The sequence below is a fragment of the Onychomys torridus genome, chromosome 1 (assembly GCF_903995425.1).
Source record: "Onychomys torridus chromosome 1, mOncTor1.1, whole genome shotgun sequence".
Lineage (NCBI taxonomy): Eukaryota > Metazoa > Chordata > Mammalia > Rodentia > Cricetidae > Onychomys > Onychomys torridus.
This window is the reverse complement of record NC_050443.1, coordinates 155,821,143-155,842,896: the sequence shown is the minus strand read 5'-3', so window position 1 is coordinate 155,842,896 and position 21,754 is coordinate 155,821,143. Positions and strand designations below refer to the sequence as shown.

At 40.1% G+C, this 21,754-nt stretch overlaps 1 protein-coding gene across 1 annotated transcript in view; it reads right to left on the bottom strand.

Moving 5' to 3' along the window:
- Window positions 1-21,754, bottom strand: part of Kif11 (kinesin family member 11) — a 57,617-nt gene that overhangs the window by 28,114 nt on the left and 7,749 nt on the right. Inside the window, exons 2-10 of the mRNA XM_036166824.1 lie at window positions 15,304-15,436; window positions 15,039-15,136; window positions 14,871-14,949; window positions 11,821-12,006; window positions 11,588-11,712; window positions 9,237-9,327; window positions 8,750-8,992; window positions 6,627-6,722; window positions 1,655-1,743 (exon numbers count right to left, since the gene is read on the bottom strand). Of these exons, the coding sequence (XP_036022717.1) occupies window positions 1,655-1,743; window positions 6,627-6,722; window positions 8,750-8,992; window positions 9,237-9,327; window positions 11,588-11,712; window positions 11,821-12,006; window positions 14,871-14,949; window positions 15,039-15,136; window positions 15,304-15,436 (1,140 nt within the window). The remainder of the gene's footprint in view (window positions 1-1,654; window positions 1,744-6,626; window positions 6,723-8,749; window positions 8,993-9,236; window positions 9,328-11,587; window positions 11,713-11,820; window positions 12,007-14,870; window positions 14,950-15,038; window positions 15,137-15,303; window positions 15,437-21,754) is intronic.

The following is a 21,754-nucleotide window of genomic DNA, read 5'->3' as shown; positions in this document are numbered from 1 at the left end:
ACAGGGTTCATAGTGAGAAGAGAAGATGAACGTGACCTTAAAGAAGAGGCAAAAAGAGGTTAGTATCTTTACTTCAAGGATGGGTACACACGTGTCACAATGGCAGAGCCATACATACACAAGGTACCAGTGTCAATCTCCTACGTTTATATTGAATCAGTTACATAAAGGAATATTGGTGGAAACTGAGTAAATAATACACAAGGAGCCAGGTGTTAGGACCCACACCTGTAATTTTAGTACTCAGAAAGATGAAGTAGGATTGTTATAAACCTAAGGCCAGCAAATATCACATAGTAGAACCCTGTCTTAAACAATAATGAAAGGGCTGAGGATGTGACTCAAATGGTGAAGTACTTGTTTAGTGTCCAAAGCCCTGGGTTTCATCCCCAGGACTACATAAAACTAAGCATGGTGGCACATGCCTGTACCCAGCACTTTGGAGGTGGAAGCAGGAGGATCAAAAGTTAAAGGACACCTTTGACTACACAATGAGCTTGAGACCAGTCTAGACTACACGAGACCCTGCCTGGGTAAATAATCATTATGCATGAGGCTTCTCTGTATTCTTAGAACTTTTCACATAAACAAATGATTATTTCAAAATAAAAAGCTAAAAGATTTTTTTAAAAAGTGTTTCATAACATTGTGTGTGTGTGTGTGTGTGTGTGTGTGTGTGTGTGTGTGTGTATAAACATTTATTTGGTGAATGGAGGTCAGCTGACAACTTCTGGAGGACTGGTTCCCTCCTCCTACCATATGGGTTTGAGGACTCTGGCCCTCAGGCTTGGTAGCAATCACCTTTACCCAATGACCAAGTTCACAGATCAGAGCTTTACTTTTGAGACCGGTCTTGCTATGTAGCCTGAATTAGTATCAAATTCCATCTCTGCCTCCTGGGGCATGCCACTTAAAAACAAACAAACAAACAAACTTTATTTAATTATTTATTTTTGTGTGTGTGTGTGTGTGTGTCTGTGTGTGTCTGTGTCTGTGTGTCTGTGTGTGCGCGCATGCACATACATGTGCACAATAACATGGCACATATGTGGAGGTCAAAGGTCAACATGTGGAAGCCAACTTTCTCCGTCCACTAGGTTGCAGACATCAAACTGAAGTCCTCAGACTCTGCAGCAAGTACCTTTACACACTGCCACCTAACTGGCCCAGTAACTACTTTGTAACGTCAGACCAAGAGAAGTACTTACTGGCAGTCGACACCGTTTCCTTATCGCTGCATAAGTAAGTTTTACTCCAAACTACCTGTCGTCTGAAAGTACAGTGTTTAGAAACAATTAGCTAGCACACTTTCGTAATTCCAGTAACTGTAGGAGGCTGAAGCAGGATCCAGAGAGCCCAGACCAGCCTGGGCTCTACATATAGTGAAATCACCTCCAAAAACAAAAACAGGGGCTGGGAGATGGCTCATCAGTTAAGAGCTCTGTCTGCTGTCTGGGAAACTGAGTTCGGTTTCCAGCACCACACGGCAGCTCACAGCTGTTTATAACTCCATTTCCAGGAGACCTGCTGCCCTCTTCTGGTCCCTACAGCACATCCTGAGCTGGGTACACAGAGACATACATGCAGGCAAACTGTGCATATATTTAAAATAAGTAAACTTAAAAAAATATCAACTCCACAACCAAAGGCTTACCTAAAATTTTCTTCAGAGATGTACACTCCATTTTTCTCACGGGCTGCAGCAAGATCTCTCTTCAATCGTTCTATCTCTTCTGTATACTCCTACACAAGAGCAAGTTATATAGATATCAAGTTAGTTGTTTTTGTCTATCATTCAGTGTACAGGAAATAAATCATGTTAGCCCTTTATGCTTTTCAAACATAAAAAGTTTAAATCATACTTTAAAAAAAAAAAAAAAGCATTTCACTCCAAAACCCAGGCTGACCTTGAACTTCTGGCAATCTTCAGTCTCAGCCTTTGAAATGCTAAGATCACCCCTACCCCAGCTATAACTCTAGTTTTAAATCTATGCTAATTTGTCTAGAACTATCCTTTCAATAGCCTTAATGAGTCAATTATGAACATCTTATCCATCTTTGATCTCTACTGATGTGATAAAATATCATGACCAAAAGAAACTTGGGTGGGGGGTGTGTTTACTTAAGCATACAACTCTCAGGTTGTACTCCATCACTGAGGGAAGTCAGGGCAGGAACCTGGAGGCAAGAACTCAAGCAGAGGCTATGGACGAATGCCACTTCCTGGCTTTGCTCCTCATGGTTTGCTCGGCCCTCTTTCTTTTTGTTTTTGCTTTTTTTTTTGAGCTGAGGACCGAACCCAGGGCCTTGGGCTTGCTAGGCAAGCGCTCTACCACTCAGCTAAATCCCCAACCCCTCTTTCTTATATACCCAAGGACCATCTGGCCAGAGGTAGTACGATCCAGTGAGCTGGGCCCTCCTACATCAATCACTAACTAAAAACATACCCCACAAGTTTGCCTCCAAGCCAGTTTGGTTGAGGCACTTTATCAATAGTGGTTCCCTTTGCCTAAATGACTCCAATTTGTGTCAGACGATAAAAACGCAGGTCAATCAGAGAATCATTATACAACTACAATAGTAGTACTGATGGAAGAAGACATGAATACATAAATGGGATAGAACAGAGTCTGGAAACAGGCTCACATAAATCTGGACAACTTGATATACTAGACAACACCAAAGATGGGGAAGCCATACAACAAAGGAGGAAAACATGTTTGCAAACCTCAAATCCAGAAAACGTTATATGTAATCAAGTAACTAAAATATATTATAGTAAGCACTCTAAGGGCTGGAGAGATGCTCAGTAGTTAAGGTTGTTCCTCCAACGGACCCAGCAGACACACACACACTGTGGCTCACAGACATCTACAACTCTAGATCCAGGGGAGCTGACACCCTCTTCCACTGGTGCTGCATACATGAGGTAAACACACATGCAGGGGAAACACCCTATACATTAAAAAACAAAAGTCTAAAACACCAATAAAAGAACCAACAATCCATTAGGAAATAGTGCTAAAGCCATAAGCAAACATATCACCAAAAGGTGCATCAGAACTGGATGGTGGTGGCACACACCTTTAACCCAGCACTCAGGAGAGGCAGGAAGATCTCTGAGTTCAAGGCCAACCTGATCTACAGAGTGAGTTCTAGGACAGTTAGGGCTCCACAGAGAAACACTGTCTTGAAAAGCAAAACAAACAAACAAACAAAAAGGACATATGGGCGGTGGTGGTTGCACGCCTTTAATCCCAGCACTTGGGAGGCAGAGCCAGGTAGATCTCTGTGAGTTCAAGGCCAGCCTGGTCTACAGAGCAAGATCCAGAACAGGCACCAAAACTATGCAGAGAAACCCTGTCTCTCAAAAGACAAAAAAATAAAATAAAATAAAAATAAAAATTTAAAAAAATAATATAATGTAATATAACACAAGAGAAGATGTTCAACATCATTGGTCATTAGGGAAATGGGAGTTAAAACCAAGTGATATAACTAACGCCCACCAAATGCTGCTAAGGATGTGGAGAAACTACATCACTTATGTTGCTAGTGGGAAGGCAAGATTACATGGGAACTCTAAAGACTCGTTTAGTAGACAGGGCATAGTGGTGCATGCCTGTAAACCCAGCACTCAGGAAGCAGAGGCAGAAGGATTAAGAGTTCCATGCCAGCCTGAGCTACAGAGTGAGACTCAACTCCACCCCACCATAAGAAAGTACTGTAGTCATTCCTTAAAAACTGAAGTACACAATTACCATGTATCACAGCAAATTCACTCCCTGACAATTTCCACAAAGAAATGAAAGTGTAATTCCAGAAGAGATGTCTCGACTGCTAAAAGCATTTGCCACAAAATCCTGACAACCTGAGTTCAATCCCTGGAACCCACAGTTAGGGTTAGGGTCAGGGTTAGGTCTAGGGTTAGAAGGAAGAGACTTTTTTTTTTTTTTTTTTTTTTAAAGATTTATGTATTTATTATGTATACAGTGTTCTTCCTACATACATGCTTGCAGGCCAGAAGAGGGCACCAGATCGCATTACAGATGGTTGCGAGCCACCATGTGGTTGCTGGGAACTGAACTCAGGACCTCTGGAAGAGCAGTCAGTGCTCTTAACCTCTGAGCCATCTCTCCAGCCCAGGAAGAGACTTTTGAAAGCTGTTGTCTGACTTTCACATGTACGCCATGGTGTGGTGATATTGTGTTCCCCAAAATATTGTGCACCCTAATAAACTTATCTGGGGCCAGAGACAGAACAGCCACTAGACACAGAGGCCAGAAAATAGTGACTCACGCCTTTAATTCCAGGAAGTGATGGCAGAAAGCAGAAAGGTATGTAAGGCGTGAGGACCAGGAACTAGCTGGTTAAGCTTTTAGGCTTTTGAGTAGTAAGCAGTTCAGCTGAGATTCATTTTGGATGAGAACACAGAGGCTTCCAGTCTGAGGAAACAGGATCAGCTGAGGAATTGGCAAGATGAGGTAGCTGTGGCTTGTTCTGTTTCTCTGATCTTCCAGCGTTGACCCCAATACCTGGCTCCAGGTTTGTTTTTATTAATAAGAACTTTTAAGATTTGTTCTATACCATGGCACACATATGGACAGACACAGGTAACAGTAATAAAAATTTTCAAAGAAAATGTGTTGTGGTTGTTCAGATGACAATAGCCCCCCCCCCATAGGGCTCACTTTTTTTTTTAGCTGAGGATCGAACTCAGGTGGCAAGCGCTCTACCAATGAGCTAAATCTCCAACCCAGGCTCACATATTTGAACCCCTGGTTCCCAGTTGCACTGTGAGGAAGGAGCAAGAGTTGTGGCCTTGTTGGAGGAAGTATGTCAGTGGGGTGCCAGGCTCAGTCTTGCTCTCTCTGCCTCCATCTTTCAGATCAGATGTGAGCTCTCAGTTACTACTTCTGTGCCTGCCTACCAACCATGCTTGTCAGCACGATGTCCATGGCCTAACCCTTTGAAACTGTCACCAAATCCCCAATCAAATGCTTTATTTTATAGGTTGCCTTGGTCATGGTGTCTCTTCACAGCAATTAGAACAGTAAATAAGACATGTATCAGGGCTGGAGAGGTGGCTCAGAGGTTAAGAGCACTGGCTGTTCTTCCAGAGGTCCTGAGTTCAATTCCCAGCAACTACATGGTGGCTCACAACCATCTGTAATAAGATCTGGTGCCCTCTTCTGGCCTATAGGCATATGTGCAGACAGAACACTGTATACATAATAAATAAGTCTTAAAAAAGACATGTATATTTACACAAATGCCTATGAATTAATATAAATAGTTTCATTTGAAACAGAAAAAAATTAAAAGTTATTCAATAAATCATTTAAGATGGCCACACAAATTATACAAATAGCTCAGTCACCATAAAACACTCAGCACTAAAAAGACCTGTTGAGATACGTGACAATTTGGGTGAGACCTCCAGAGAATAATATAAATTTAAAAAGACAACTGCAAAAGTCTATGTGCTATATAAAATTCCCTTCAATAATACTTCTGAAACTGCAGATTCTACAGAACAGAGTACTGAGTATAGGAATTAGAGCTAAGAAGAGAGGAGGAAATCCCATGAGTGTCTTTTTTTTTTTTTTTTTGAGCTGAGGACTGAACCCAGGGCCTTGTGCTTGCTAGACAAGCGCTCTACCACTGAGCTAAATCCCCAACCCCCATGAGTGTCTTATAGCATTTTGGGAAATAACCTATTGGCTGGTGGATGTTTAAATTAAGTTTAGTATTATCCATATATTGAAATATTATTCAGCAAAACAGAGGATAAACTACTGGCACACATCAACAACAGCATAAATAAAATCAAGTAAAAGATAGAAGCAAAGGCCATGTAGTGTATGATTCTCCTAGGAAGTGTATAGGAAGGGCTAACTACCTGTAGAAAGTGTATTGATAAGCCAGGCATGGAGGTTCAGACCTGCAATCCCAGCACTAAAGAGGCCGAGCAGGAGGGGCAGGAAACAAATACCAGAACACAAACTAAGATTCTGCTCAAGAACAAAACAGAGACAGACAGACAGACAGACAGACAGACAGAGGGAAAGCATATCAGTGGCACTTGATTACAAAAAAAGGAAACCCCAATTCATATTTGTTAACACAAATGTTGTCAAGAGCGTCAACTGTGCTAGAATGTCAACATATCACTGTTAGAAGAACATTGTAACACACAGGCACTTATTTTAAGTCATTACACAAAATGCCTACCACAGGGGCTGGTGATGCAGTTTGGGGGCAGCAGGTCTCTAGAACCACCCTGGACAGAACCCTTTTTTGCTTGGTCAGTGAGACCCTCACTCAATAACAAATGTCTACAACAAGTAATTCAACAAATCTTAATTAACTTTGATCTGTTGCTATTCTTAGCCAGGCCTGGTAGGACATGCCTTTAATCCCAGCACTTGGGAGAAAGAGATAGGCAGATCTCTATGAGTTCGAGGCCAGCCTGGTCTACAGAGTAAGTTCCAGGACAGCCAGGTCTACACAGAAAAACCCTATCTCAGGAATTTAAAAAAAAAAAAAAAAAAGTGATCTCTTGCTATTCCGTATTTCAGATATGCCAAACATGATTACATTATTCCATACAAATTCATAATTACCTTAATAAGAGCTTTTTTGGTTAGTTTCTGATTGACTTCAGGCTTATTCATTATGTTCTTTGCTCTGTGAGCATATTCCAACGTACTCAGAGTTTCCTGTCATGAAAAGGAAAAGTTAATTACTGAAAGCATGAGGATGAAGATAAGATACTTCTGTTATTTAAAATGTACCTGGGGGGAGGGGGGAGGATGCAGCTGTCTTTGAGTCATTTCTGCTTTTATAAGTAGTCTTTCACTCATATTACTATAAGTAACCCCAATAAAACCCATCAGTTCACCAAGGTGTTTACTTTGGTCTGGCATGCATTCTATCTGAGGTGAGTAGACATTTGTCCATGAGATTCCAGCAACAGTGTCACACAACACCTATATTTAATTAAATATTATGCATCCATAAAAAAGAATAAAGTTGATGTACAGCACAATTTTAGCACAGTATGCTAATATAGCATAATGAAAATAGTACTTCTAAGTATAAGAAGTCCCAAAAAAGGCTTGACTGGGTCTAAGTTCTCAGTGAACTCATACATACCACCCATCACTACTGACCTTCAGCAATCTTTTTTTTTAATGTGTATGTGTGTTTTGTCTGCATGTATGACTATGTACTCTGTGTGGGGCTAGTGCCTGAGGCAGCCAGAAGAGGGCATCAGTTACAATGGAGTTACAAATAGTTGTGAGTCACCATGTGGGTGCTGGGAATCCAACACTGGTCCCCTGGAAGAAAGAGCAGCCAAAGCTCTTAACCATCGGGTCATTTTTCCAGCCACAGCTTTTTTTTTTTTTTTTTTTTTTTAAATGTATGAAGGGTTGCAAGATACTCAGTGAGCAAAGGTACTTGTCACCAAGCCAAACGACCTGAACTTAATTTCTGGAACCCACGTTAGAAGGAGGGGAGTGACAACCTTTCTGACTCCTGTATGTATGCCCACACATAAACATACAGTAAACAGACTAACAGAATGGATAAGAAAACAGGATCCATCCTTCTGCTGCATACAAGAAACACACCTTAACTTCAAAGACAGACACTACTCAGAGTAAAGGGCTGGGAAAAGGCTTTCCAATCAAATGGACCTAAGAGGCAAGCTGGTGTAGCTATCCTAATATCTAATAAAATAGACTTCAAACTAAAATCAATCTAAAGAGATCAGGAAGGACATTATATATTTGTCCCAGGAAAAATCCACCAAGATGAAGTCTCTATTCTGAACATTTATGCCCCAAATACAAAGGCACCCACGTTCATAAAAAAACATACAGTAAAGAAATAAATATAGAAAATGCTATGGGGATTATGCTAATTGTTAATAAAAAGCTGACAGGCCAGTAGCTGGGCCGGCATTTAGGCCAGAAAGCAAAACTGAGAATGCCGGGAAGGAGAAGGGCGGAGCCAGGAGTCACCAGCCAGATGCAGAGGAAGCAACATGAGATGTGCTGAGAAAAGGTACCAAGCCACTGACTAAACAGAGATAAGAATTATGGGCTAATTTAAGTGTAAGAGCTAGTTAGTATTAAGCCTGAACTACAGGCCGGAGCATTTATAAGTAATATTAAGCCTGTGAGTGCTTATTTGGGAAGTGGAGGGCAGGAGAGAACTATCTACAAAAAATATTTTAGCTGGGCGGTGGTGGCACACACCTTTAATCCCAGTACTCAAGGAGGCAGAGGCAGGTGAATCTCTGAATTTGAGGCCAGCCTGGTCTACAGAGCAAGTGCCAGGACTATTCAGAGAAACCCTGTCTCAAAAAACAAAAACAGAAACAAAAAACAAAAATGATTTTTTAACATTACAAAGCCAGTTTAATAGCATATGCCTATCGTCACAACACTTTGGAAGCTGAGGCAGAGATATCACGAGTCTTGGCTAGCCTGAAAGACACAGCAAAATCCTATCTCAAAGAAAACTAGCAAAAAAAAAAGAGGGGGGGGGGGGAGGAACCACTTTGGAAGTCATAACTGGCTTTTTATCACAGTGGCATCCTCTAGGATTTGTTCATATACAATGTCCAGATTCATATATATTACAGTATAGAATGAAGCAAGTGAATGAACTTTAAAAATATGGCAGCCAGGAAAGACTTGCAGCTCCCACATTTGATGCTTTCTCCCAAAGGGCTTACCTCAAGATTGAGAGATGCAGGGGAAATAGTGGCAATTATAGATGTTCTTGTTCGTCCCCCAAGAGAATCTTGCAGGATTCTAGTCAGTTTAGATTCTCGATAAGGAATATGAGGTGTTCTTTCCACAAGAGCAGTAATAACTCTTCCCAAAGTCAATAGGGACTGGTTGATATTTCCAGCTTCCCGGGCCCTCTTGTCAACAGCTCCAGAACGCCCAATATTTTCACTTCCCGCAAGGTCAACCTTTAATTTTAAACAGAAAATGTCAATCTATTATATTTGGATTCAAAGATTTGTATTCTTTTATATCTTTTATTATATATAATGTACTAAATGGCTAGCAAAATAAATTTTCCACAATAAATTTCTTCTTCTACTCCAAAGTAATTAGTGAAGTTAACTATAAACACACTGTATGTAAGTGAAATCCCAAGCCCTCTAGGAAGTAATCAAGAATAGCACAGCGGCATTCAGGAAGGATACTTACCAAATTCAATTTTCCGATTTTAACAAGCTCTTCTCCATCAATTGTAGTTTCCTTCATATGTATTGTCACAGAAAAAACTGAATGGGAACGACTAGAAAACAAGATCAGGTTGTCCACTCATTACAATGTAAAACATTATCTGTTCCCTACAAAATACTGAAAACAGGCAAAGAAGATCTAAATGCACAAGAGAAGACAAAAATATCATCAGTCAGAAAATAAAACGTGGGATGACAAAATTTCTACCTGCTACCTACTGTTGTATGATATTTTGTTTGTGTTCTGACAAATAAAGTTGGCCTGGTGATCAGAAGGCAGAGATAGCCACTAGTTAACCATAGAGTCCAGGGAGGAAGCAGGGAGATCAGGATTTTAAGGTCACCCTGGGCTGCTACAGGAGATTGAACCAGTCTTTAAAAAAAAAAAAAGAACAATGCCAGGCAGTGGTGCACTTTTGATCCCAGCACCTGAGAGGCTCATGCCTTTAATCCCAGCAGCAGGGAAGTAGAGATAGGAGAGAGAGAGAGAGAGAGAATGTGTGTGAGGAGCTCAGCCTCATTCAGTCTGAGATTTCCTTGAGGTAAGAACTCTCTGGTGGCTGGTTGCTTTACTTCTCTGACCTTTCAGCTTTCACCCTGATATCTGACTCTGGTTTTTATTGTTAAGACTAATTAGGGTCACACTTCAACCTACAATACTGATCCTAATAAGAAGCTATCAAAACTATCCTAGAACTTTTAGGGCTGGAGATGTAGATCCTGTATCTAGCACACATCAGTTCCTGGGTTCTATTCCCAACACACACACAAAGAATTTTCAGGCACCTTTGAAAAGGAGGAGTGTCTCAGAGCAGATGGCTCCCATCTAAAACATCACTGCATTTATTAATGTCATTAGCAGTGGAGAATATAGTAAGTTCCAATTTTCTCTTTTGTACTTTTAAAAATTCTTATTTTGTAAAAGTTATTTAAATTATAGAAGCAGGAAGGGTGCAAGAAAAAACAAACTATACATCTGAGTTCTATTTACCTTATATGTTTTTCCATTATTATCCACTGATTTAACTTTTAAAAAGATTGTATTTATTGTGGACAGATTTGGACTTATATACAATAAGGGGTATGGCACATGCCATATGGAGTTGGTTCTTTCCTTCTACTTTTAGGTGGGTGAGTTTCAGGGACCAAACTCGGGTAGCTAGGTTTGCATGACAAGCATCTTTACTCACTGAGAAGCATTTCACCAGCCCTACTCACCAGTTTCTAGTTCAAGATTGTGGAATTAATGCAATTAAGCATAAATATCAACTGTCTTAGGAAAACTGAGCTAATTTTTTTATTCATAAAAAGTGATCTTTATTTAATATAAAAGAAAAAACTATATAACCAGGCATGGTGGTAAACAGAGATTTGTTCCTTCCTCCCTTTTTATGAATGCCAGAGTTAGTGACCATCTGTGTATCGACACTAAAGTAAATCTTTTCTTTCTTTTCTTTTCTTTTTTTTTTTTTTTTTGTGGAGCTGAGGACCAAACACTGGGCGCGCTCTACCACTGAGCTAAATCCCCAACCAAGTAAATCATTTTAAAACAAAGATTTGATCTCAATTTCTATAGCTCAAGTGAGCAAGTGCTTGCCTTAAATGTGTCCTGGATTTAATTCCCAATACAACCCCCCCCCCAAAAAAAAACAAAAGAATGAAAATTAACGTGTGATTTTTCTTTTATTGAGACCATAAGATTTTTTTTCAATAAGAGTTGTATAACAGGGCCTAAGAGGCAACTTTAAAAAATTTAATCTGGGGTCCCAGCAGATATGGTTTCATTTCAATTGTTTGTTTTGTGGTTTGCTTGGTTGGTTTTGAGCCTTGGACGGCCTGGAGCCCACCTGCCTCTGCAGACTGCTGCTGGGATGAGGTGTGCACCACCGTGTCTATCTTTGGTTCGGGTTGGAATCAACAGAAGGGTTACAGATAAGACTGTTGGTTTGTTTGGAAGCAAAGTGTCAGTGTGAGCCAAGCTGGCCTATGTGCCCATCTGAACTCCAGCTTCTGGGCCTCTGCTCAGCCTCCCAAATGCTGGAATTACAGAGGTGAACCACTACACTGCAGCCACCATACCAGGAATTCACTTGAAAAAGAATTGTTACTACTTCTGCAATAATTTAACTTATCTTTGTTTTCCTTTCAACAATCTTCCAATATTGCTGCCCTTTTTATGAATCTGATGAGAAGAACCAAGAACTCCCCTTATAGCACCAAATCTACACTGAGACACAGTTCCCTAACTCATCCTGACTTGACGCCTCCAGATCTTTCATAAAGGGACATGGAGCAAAGGCCACGGCCCCTTACCTAGAGTAAGCGTTCATCAGGGTCGCCGCAGTCGTCCGTTTAGCTGCCCCCTTCTCCAGAATTTGGTACACTTCATCTTTGTTGTGTACTGTGATTTCCTCTAAGCCTTTGATTATCACTCCTCTCTAATCAAATATCAAAAGAATATCGATTACTTTATGAAGAAAAAGTACACTGACTTTTCAAAGACTCAGCCATTAAAATTCAGAAACTTTATTCTCAAACTGAGTTACTTTGTTCCGGGGATCATCAAACATCTGCAGCCTCTCCGAGACATCGGTGGATGAACTAAGAAGATCAAAAAGCTCTTCATTGTAGATTTCCAACAGAGACACTTTCACTGAAAATTCAGTGCCATTATCAGATAGTTTCTCAAATATTTGATGAAGAGTGCGTGGAATTATACCAGCCAAAGGATCCTGAAATTATATTAATAAGAATTAAAATAAACTCAAAATCCATTTACTACAACAGTTAAAACATGACCAAGCCCTCCTTCAGAGTTTATTACTGTATTTGAAACACTAAGGATTGATCCTAAGGTCTTTCACATACTAGGCAAGTGTTCTACCACTGAGTTATACCCCATCCCTGTTTCTCTTTTTAGAAACAGTAGTCTCCCTTAAACTGCCCAGCTTGACCCCACACTTGAGATCCTTCTGCCTCAGTCTCCAGGGTATTTGGAATTATGGATACACACTGTCATACTCAACTCTAGTTTATTTACGGTTTACTATATAGCCTAGACTGGCCCTGATCTGCAATTCTCCTAACCCAGTCTCCCACGTACCAGCATTCCAGTCACAAGCCACATCTGGCCTACAGTGTATTTTAATATGAGCCAGTTAACCCTTCTTATCCATTTGTTCTGCATTCTATCAATCACCAATAAAACTTGAAAAAAAAATTTGGGGGGGGGGGTGTTTTTCGAGACAGGGTTTCTCTGTGTAGCTTTGCGCCTTTCCTGGAACTCACTTGGTAGCCCAGACTGGCCTCGAACTCTCAGAGATCTGCCTGCCTCTGCCTCCCGAGTGCTGGGATTAAAGGCATGCGCCACCACCGCCCAGCAAAAAAAAAATTTTTTAAGGTTTATTATTTTATTATGTATAAAAGTGCTACACCTCCATTTATGCCTGAAGTCCAGAAGAGGGCACCCAGACCCCATTACAGGTGGTTGAGAGCCACCATGTAGTTGCTGGGAATTGAACTCAGGACCTCTGGAAGAACAGCCAGTGTGCTTAACCTCTGAGCCATCTCTCCAGCCCCAAAACTTGAAAATTTTATCTGTACTGAACAAGTACAGACAGTTTCCTTTGTCACTATTCCCTAAAAAAAGTGCAGTATAAACTGAGTATGGTAGTGCATGCCAACAACTGCAGCACTTAGGGTACAGAAAGAAGAGGATTAGTTCAAGGCCAGCTTCAATTATATAGCAATTTTAAGTTCAGCCTATGTTCCATAAGAACCTGTCTCAAAACAAATACTCACCCCCAAAACATAGTGCAACAATTATTTACATAGTACTTGCATTATATTGAGTACTGCAAGTAACTTACAGATAATTTATGCTATTTGAAAGGATACATTCATTTAACCTATCTACAAACACTGTACCATCTGATAAAAGAAGACCTACCGCTGGGCGGTGGTAGCGCACGCCTGTAATCTCAGCACTTGGAAGGCAGAGGCAAGTGGATCACTGTGAGTTCAAGGCCAGCCTGGTCTACAGAGCTAGTACAGGACAGGCTCCAAAGCTACAGAGAAACCCTGTCTCGGAAAAAACAAAAACAAAACAAAACAAAAACAAAAACAAAAGAAGACTTACCCATCCTCAGACTTTGGTGTGTTTATATGTGTATGTACTGGAATTAACCCCTTTCTGTTAATATTGAGGGATAACTAAGCCAAGGCAAGTTAAAAACTAAAACCTAACTAATGTCATGTCAGAGAAGCCAAGTCACTTCAGTCTGAGTTATAGTCAACCACAGTCTAAAAATATTAAATGGGAAATCCAGAAATAAACAGCTGTGCCATTTAAATTTTGGGCGTAATACTGAGTAGCACCATCCTGCCAGGGACACGGCTCACTCCCCTCACTATATGTGTCTACACTGCCTATGCTTCCTACATGTTAGCCAGTTGGAGCACCACGGTTTTCAGATCCACTGTTCTGATAGGACAGTGGTAAACATTTGAGTACCTCTGATTTCATATAACCCCAGCACTATGGAGCCTGAGATACAACTATTACAAATCCAAAGGCAATACATAGTGAGTTCCAAGCCAGCCAGGGTAATAGTATAACACCTTGGCTCAAAAGTCAAAATAATGGTAGTAATAGTAGTAAAAATAATAATAATTTTAAACTATCACCTAAAGCACACTAGCAGTGATTCTAGAAATTTGGATATATGAAAGAGAAAAATGTAAAGCCCTCCATTTAAGTGACAAAGAACAGTATAAAATTTTGAGACAGAAACTATATTTGAATAACATTACAGAATATTGTTACATTTCTTATGTTATATTGTTAGTTATTATTGATAAAATTTTATTATGCCAAATTTATGAATTAGGTGCTATTATAGGTACATTGGTTAAAAAAAAGAAAAAAGGATACATACTATTTACTATTTTAGGTACCCACTACAGGTCTTGAAACATTAAACTCTTTCCCTATAGATAAAACAGAGTGGTAGGGAGAGAGATGACATTCTGCTCCTGCTATTCTGGAGTCTAACTGTGGACCCCCCCACACCCCCCATCCCCGCCTTTCTGTTTTTTGAGACAGGGTTTCTCTGTGTAACATCTCTGGCTGTCCTGGAACGCTGTAGACCAGGCTGGAATGCAAGAAATGCTCCTGCTTCTGCCTCCTGAGTGCTGGGATCAAAGGCATGCACCACCACCCAGCAAGTAGCCCCCCACCCTTTTTTGGTTTTTTTTCGAGACAGGGTTTCTCTGTGTAGTTTTTGGTGTCTGTCCTGGAGATCCGCCTGCCACTGCCTCCCGAGTGCTGGGATTAGAGGCGTGCGCCACCGCCCGGCTGACCCCTCTTTACCACTGTACTGTATATGCTGGTCTTAGCTCTTCCGTCGAGGCCATATGTTTCTGATACATCAGTAGTTTTACTCAAGCTCTATCTGTTGTTCTTTAGTATAACTTAGGTTTATGGCTTGACTTGCTTCTCTGATTTTCTGCATCTCAACAGAGACCCATAACCAGGTTTTAATTGGCCAATTTTTTGTCACACTCAAGATAAAAGGATATTATAAACAATAAATACCTCCTCCCAGGTATATACTTCATTAGGTGACCTTTCACCTTCCATTGTAAAAGTTTTTCCAGTGCCAGTCTGGCCATATCTGTCAAGATTTCAAAAAAACATTAAATTAAAAACAAATATACACATCTAGACATTCTTATCAACTTAAAAATTAGTTGTTTCACTTACGCAAAGATGGTGCAGTTATAGCCCATAATAACTTCATCTAGAATTGGACAAACAACACTTCGATAAACATCAATTTGTTTCGTGGATGCTCCAAACACCTATTTAAAACACAAGAGAAAAGCTCTGAAAACACACCATTCATGGTAATAATTTTGCCCACTAGAACTCACTCAACAAACTTGAAGACAAAGTTCACAAATGTACCATTTTCCAGGGATTACTTCCCATGAGTGAGTAATGGAAGAAGGCAGGAGAAAATAAGTACCATATCAAAAGTGTAGGTTTTCCTTGAGGTCTTGTCAGTCAGCCCTGCAGTTCGCACACTAACTTCTTTCCGCACATGATCACATTCCACTACCGAGTGGGCGCTAGCTTTCCGTTCTGCCAAATTAAATGGTCTGTAAGGAGAAATACAAAGTTAGGAACTTTCAGTTAACAAGTTCAATAACGACACTTTCCTTAACTACATTAATCAAGGAAATATGTATAGCTAGACAGTGGTGGCTCACACCATTAATCCCAGCACTTGGGAGGCAGATCTCTGAGTTCAAGGCTATCCTCGTCTACAAAGCAAGTTCCAGGACAAGTCCAAGCTACACAGAGAAACCTTATGTTGAAAAACCAAAAGATCAAAAGCAAGGAGGGGTAGGGGACAGCAAGGGAGGGGGAGGACGGAAGGGAGGGAGAAAGAAAGAGTAACATGAAGTTGTTCATAGGAAATAAAGAGAAAATGACACCATAAAGCAGACAGTATACCCCAACACTTGGGAGGCAGAGGCAGGCAGATCTCTGTGAGTTCGAGGCCAGCCTGGTCTCAAAGCAAGTTCCAGGATAGGCTCCAAAGCTACACAGAGAAACCCTGTATCGAAAAACAAAAACAAAACAAAACAGACAGACAGTAGAATCATAGGCCTCAGTTCCCCAGAAATAAAATTCATTTTCAAAGATAGGTAAAACATTGTAATTCTAGCAGTTTCCTTCTTTCTCCCTCTGCCCTCTTCTTTTTCTTTTTGAGGCAGGTCTCATGTAGCCCAGGCAGGCTTCAAACCCACTATGTAGCAGTGACTGGCCTTGAACTCCTAATCTTCCTGCCTTTACCCACAAAGTTCTAATATTATAAGTGTGTGTCACCAAGCTGGGTTTGACGTAAGATATCAAACCTAGGACTTTGTTCATGCTAGGCAAGCACTCTTCCAAACGAGCTACATCATCAGCTCCAATTCTAACAGCTTTTTATAACAGAGACTAACATAATTTAAGATGTAAAAATATCTTTTTCAGAATTCTATCCTCAATTTATTTATTTATTTATTTATTTATTTATTTATTTATTTATTTATTTTGAGGCAGAGTAGGGTTCTCTGTAGCCCTGACTGTCCTGGAACTCAGAGATCCTCCTGCCTCTGCCTCCTGAATGTTGGGATTAAAAGCATGTGCTACTATACCCAACTCATTTCCAATATTCTTAAAATGAGATTGTTAGGTTATGATATCATAGAAAGAACATCAAATTTGTATGCAAACTGTAAGCCTTCCAGAGGCTATCTGGCATAAAATAAAAAGTATACAAAATTAATCATTCAAGAACAGTTGTCAAAGGCCTGGAATCCCAGCTACTGGGGAAGGTGAGGCAGGAGAATCTCAAGTTCAAGACCTGCCTGAGCTACAGATTGAATTTAAGGGCAACTTTGGAAATTTAGTAAGTGTTGGTCTCAAAACAAACAAAGACTGCAGATTTAGTTAAGTAGCACGGTGTTTATGTGGCACATGTGAGGCCATCAATCCAATGCCCTGCACCACTGTTCCGAGAATATTATGCTACCTCACTGTGTTAGTTTCTCAGCCGGAGGTTTACAGCAACACTCTCTTCACTTTTCAAATGGTGAAACAAGCACAGAAGAGCTACAAGCAGAGGAGCTCAGTGAGCTCCGCTCTAATGACGCCTAGGCCTACAGCACTATTTCATAAGGGCTGCAGAGAGCTCAGTGAGTGAAGTACGTGTAGTCCAGGAGCGAAGAGCAGAGCTTGGGTCCCCAAAACTCACTTAAAGCCAAGCTGCATGAGAGGTCTGAGAAGAGAATGGTAACTTGAGCTCTTCTAAATATTTGTAAACTGCCCCTCTTTCTCCCACTATTCTGTAGAATTGGTCCCTGAGTTGTTGGGGATACTCGCCTCCAGCTTGTTTTGATTGTTTATCTGGCTGCTTGTTTTGTTTTGTTTCTCTTTCATCCATGCCAATGTTATCTATCACTTGGAGATATCCAAATTGCTCTCTACTTCTATAGAAATAGTTTTGCTTTCTCAAAACAAAACAAAACAAAACAAAAAACAAACAAGAAACCCAAGTATGTGCAAGCCATCTGTAATCCCAGCACTTGGAGGCGAAGACAGGCAATCTCTGGGACAAGCTGTAAGCAGCCAGAATTTTAAGTGCTGGGTTCCATGAGATCCTAGGCCATCTTGCAAGATATCCAAAGTCAGCTCCAGGCTTGCACATGCACACACACACAAAGATACATTTTTTACAGGTGGGGAGGGGGGGTTGGGGTGGGAGAGTGAGATGGCTCAGTGAGTAGAGGTGTTTGCCACCAAGCCTGAAAAGTTGAGCTCAACCTCCAGAACCCACATGGTGAAAGGAAGGAACTGACTCCCAACAAGCTGTCTTCTGTCCTCTACACATGCCCCCAACCAATAAACAAACAAACAAATATATGAATAAATGTTTTTTAGAAAGAAAAAAGTTATTTATTCAGCTTAGGAGTGTACCCGTCTCAAAATGAAACCCAGGGTTCCTTCTCATGGTGTTCTTCTTGCCATAAAGAAGGTCACATTTGTTGTATGTTCCTACCACATAATCAGCTGTTAGTGTCTAACAGAATTCAGACTAGAGTATTTATTTAGTTACATATCCCCAGTCCCCAGTACTATGCTTGGCACTATATCAAGCTATATTACTTAATAAATTTCATCCCAAGAGGAATGATGAAAAAAAACTAAGTAAACTGAAAATTAAAACAACCTACTTTATTTCTGAGGACTGTAACCTTTATAAGTCAACAGTTTTGCTATAGCATTATCAATTTATCCCCCATGTAATCTCTGTCAAAACCCACAGTCCAGAGTAGCATCCACAACATATTTATATACTGAATACATAATTGAGCCAAAGGAAACTTGAATTATTTATTCCACTGAGTATGCACATTATGTAAGGAAGATCTAAATAGAAAATCTCTTCCCTTCATTGCTAGACAACCAAGGTGTTATTTATTTACAATACATACCTCAACTTCTTTTCCCATACCTAATTCACTAGCACATTATTGAATGGTTAGAAGAAAAAAATCTGTGATGATCGGGGAAATTTAACTCCTGAGTAATGGTAATGCTGTCATTTTGTCACTATACTGAAGTCCACACAATGCATATTTACTCCTATCAAAAGGATGTGCTGCACTGTACTTGTAAGAGTGAACCCACAAGAGACTGGAAGTGCACTTCCATTTTTAGTCTAACACCGTCGGCTGGGACCTGACCTCACAGCCTTTCAAGAATGGCTTCTTTTAAAAGAATCAGCTAGGAGGCAGGCAGAGCGGTGGCCGCAGAGGCAGGACACAGTTGTTATAAAGACCAGAAACTGAGCTATTACCCGCTCAGGAGTTAGTGAAAACAAGCTCTTAATCAAGAGCTTGGAACAGGGACACCTTTAATCCCAGCACCCGGGGAATCTCCGTGGGACAAGACCAGAACGGATCTGAATACTCTGTCTGAGGCCAATCCAGGGCCCAGCTGCCGATCCTGAGAAACCCAAAAACTTGGAGGTGTTGGTGAGACTACCCTGCTCAGCTGAAATCTACAAGATCAGCTGAGGAGTTGACAAATGAGCAAAACATGACCTGAGAACACAAAAGAAGGCTCCACCCAGCCACCAAACCAGATCATCAGAATCATAAGCCACTGGGAACAGGTAAGCTCTCATCTCCAGACTGGCAGATCAGGTCTCTAGCCCCTAGGCCCTACCCATCGGAGTCCCAGCGACCAGACAGCTACCTTTCCTGCTCCTTCACCAAAAAAAAAAAAAGCCAACCCCTACAAATCTAACAACCACTGAAACCATAAGCACAGCACCGATTTAACGAAGAACTCCTACTAAACCAAGACTAACAATTAGAACAAGAGAGGCACCTTCAGACACAGAAACCGCCTACCCCGAGCAGACGAAGAGATGAGTAGACACCAGTGCAAAAATACAGGCAACAACATAAAGACCTATATGACAACATCAGAACCTAGTGATTCTACACCTGCAAGACCTGAACATTCCAAGGCAGAAGCAGCAGAAGAAATAAATCCTAAAAGTGACTTTAAGAAGATAAAGGTCCTTAAAGAAGAAATAAAAAATTCCCTTAAAGAGGAAATGAAAAACTTCCTTAAAGAGGAAATAAAAAATTCCCTTAAGAAAAAAAACAAACAAAAAAATGGAAGAAATCAAAGAAAGCCAAGAAAAAGTAATTAAAAGGATGAAGGAAACAATTCAAGATCTGAAAAACTGAAATTGACACAAAGAAAACACAAACTGAAGGAATGTTGGAAATAGAAATCCTGACTAAACGAACAGAAACTACAGAAACAAGCATAACCAACCGAATTAAGAGATGGAACAGAGAATCTCTGACACTGAAGTCAGTCAAAGAAAACACTAAAGACAAAAAAGTTGTAACACAAAACATCCAAGAAATTTGGGGCACCATGAAAAGACCAAACCTAAGAATAATAGGGATAGAAGAAGGAGAAGAATACCAACTCAAAGGCACAGAAAATACATTCAACAACATCATAGAAGAAAACTTTCCTAACCTAAAGAAAGAAATACCTATGAAGATACAAGAAACTTACAGAACACTGAATAGGCTGAATAAAAAATAAAATAAAACAAAAAGCCCCCTCACCACATAATAACCAAAACACTAAACATACCAAAAAAAAAAAAATATTAAGAGTCCCAAAGGAAAAAGACCAAGTAACATATAAAGGCAAACCCATCAGAATAACACCAGACTTCTCAATAGAGACTATGAAAGCTAGAAGGTCCTGAACAAATGTTATGCAGACACTAATAGACCATGGATACCAACCCAGACTATTATACCCAGCAAAACTCTCAATCACCATAGATGGAATGAACAAAATATTCCATGATAAAACCAGATTTAAACAATACCTGTCCACAAACCCAGCCCTACAGAAAGCACTAGAAGGAAAAATCCAACCTAAAGAAGCTAAACATACCCATGAAAATTCAGGCAATAGATAACCCCACACCAAGAAATACCAAAGAAGGAAAACGCAACACTATCACAAAAAAATAACAGGAATTAACAATCACTGGTCATTAATATCCATCAGTATCAATGGTCTCAACTCACCTATAAAAAGACACAGACTAGGGGGCTGGAGAGATGGGCTCAGAGGTTGAGAGCACCGACTGCTCTTCCAGAGGTTCTGAGTTCAATTCCCAGCAACCACATGGTGGCTCACAACCATCTGTAATGAGATCTGGTGCCCTCTTCTGGTATGCAGTTATACATGCTGTATACATAATAAATAAATAAATCTTTTTATAAAAAAGAAAAAAGAAAAAAGACACAGACTAACAGAATGGAAAAGAAAACAGGATCCATCCTTCTGCTACATACAAGAAACACATCTTGGGTTGGGGATTTAGCACAGTGGTAGAGCGCTCGCATAGCAAGTGCAAGGCCCTGGGTTTGATCCTCAGCTCAAAAAAAAAAAAAAAAGAAAAAGAAAAAGAAAGAAAGAAAGAAAGAAACACACCTTAACTTTAAAGACAGACACTACCTCAGAGTAAAGGGCTGAGAAAAGGCTTTCCAATCAAATAGACCTAAGAGGCAAGCTGGTGTAGCTATCCTAATATCTAATAAAATACTACTCTCACCAAAAGACAGACCTACCAGACTGAAACTTAACAAAGAAATAAAGGGCCTAAATGATGTTATGACTCAAATGGACTTAATCGATATCTACAGAACATTCCATCCTAACACAAAAGAACATACCTTCTCAGCACCCCATGGAACCTTCTCAAAAATCGACCACATGCTTGGTCACAAAGCAAATCTCAACAGATACAAAAACACTGGAATAACCTCCTGTATCTTATCAGACCACCATGCCTTAAAGTTAGATTACAACAACAACAACAAAAAAAAAAAATTATAGAAAGCCTACAATCTCAGGGAAACTGAATAATGCCCACCTGAAACACCAATGGGTCAAGGAAGAAATAAAGAAAGGAATTAAAGATTTCCTAGAATTCAATGAAAATGAAAGTATAATATACCAAAACTTATGGGACACTATGAAAGCAGTGCTAAGAGGAAAATTCATAGCTCTAAATGCTCACATAAAGAAGATGGAGAAAGCTCATACCAATGAATTAACAGCACAACTGAAAGCTCTAGAACAAAAGTAAACAAATTCATCTAGGAGAAATAAACACCAGGAAATAATCAAATTGAGGGCTGAAATCAGTGAAATAGATACCAAGAGAATACCAAAAAAAAAAAAAAAAAAAAAAATCAATGAAACAAAAAGTTGGTTCTTTGAAAGAAAAAAAAAGAAAAATAAATCAAAAGATAGACAAACCCCTAGCCAAATTAACCAAAAGGCAAAGAGAAAGCATCCAAATTAACAAA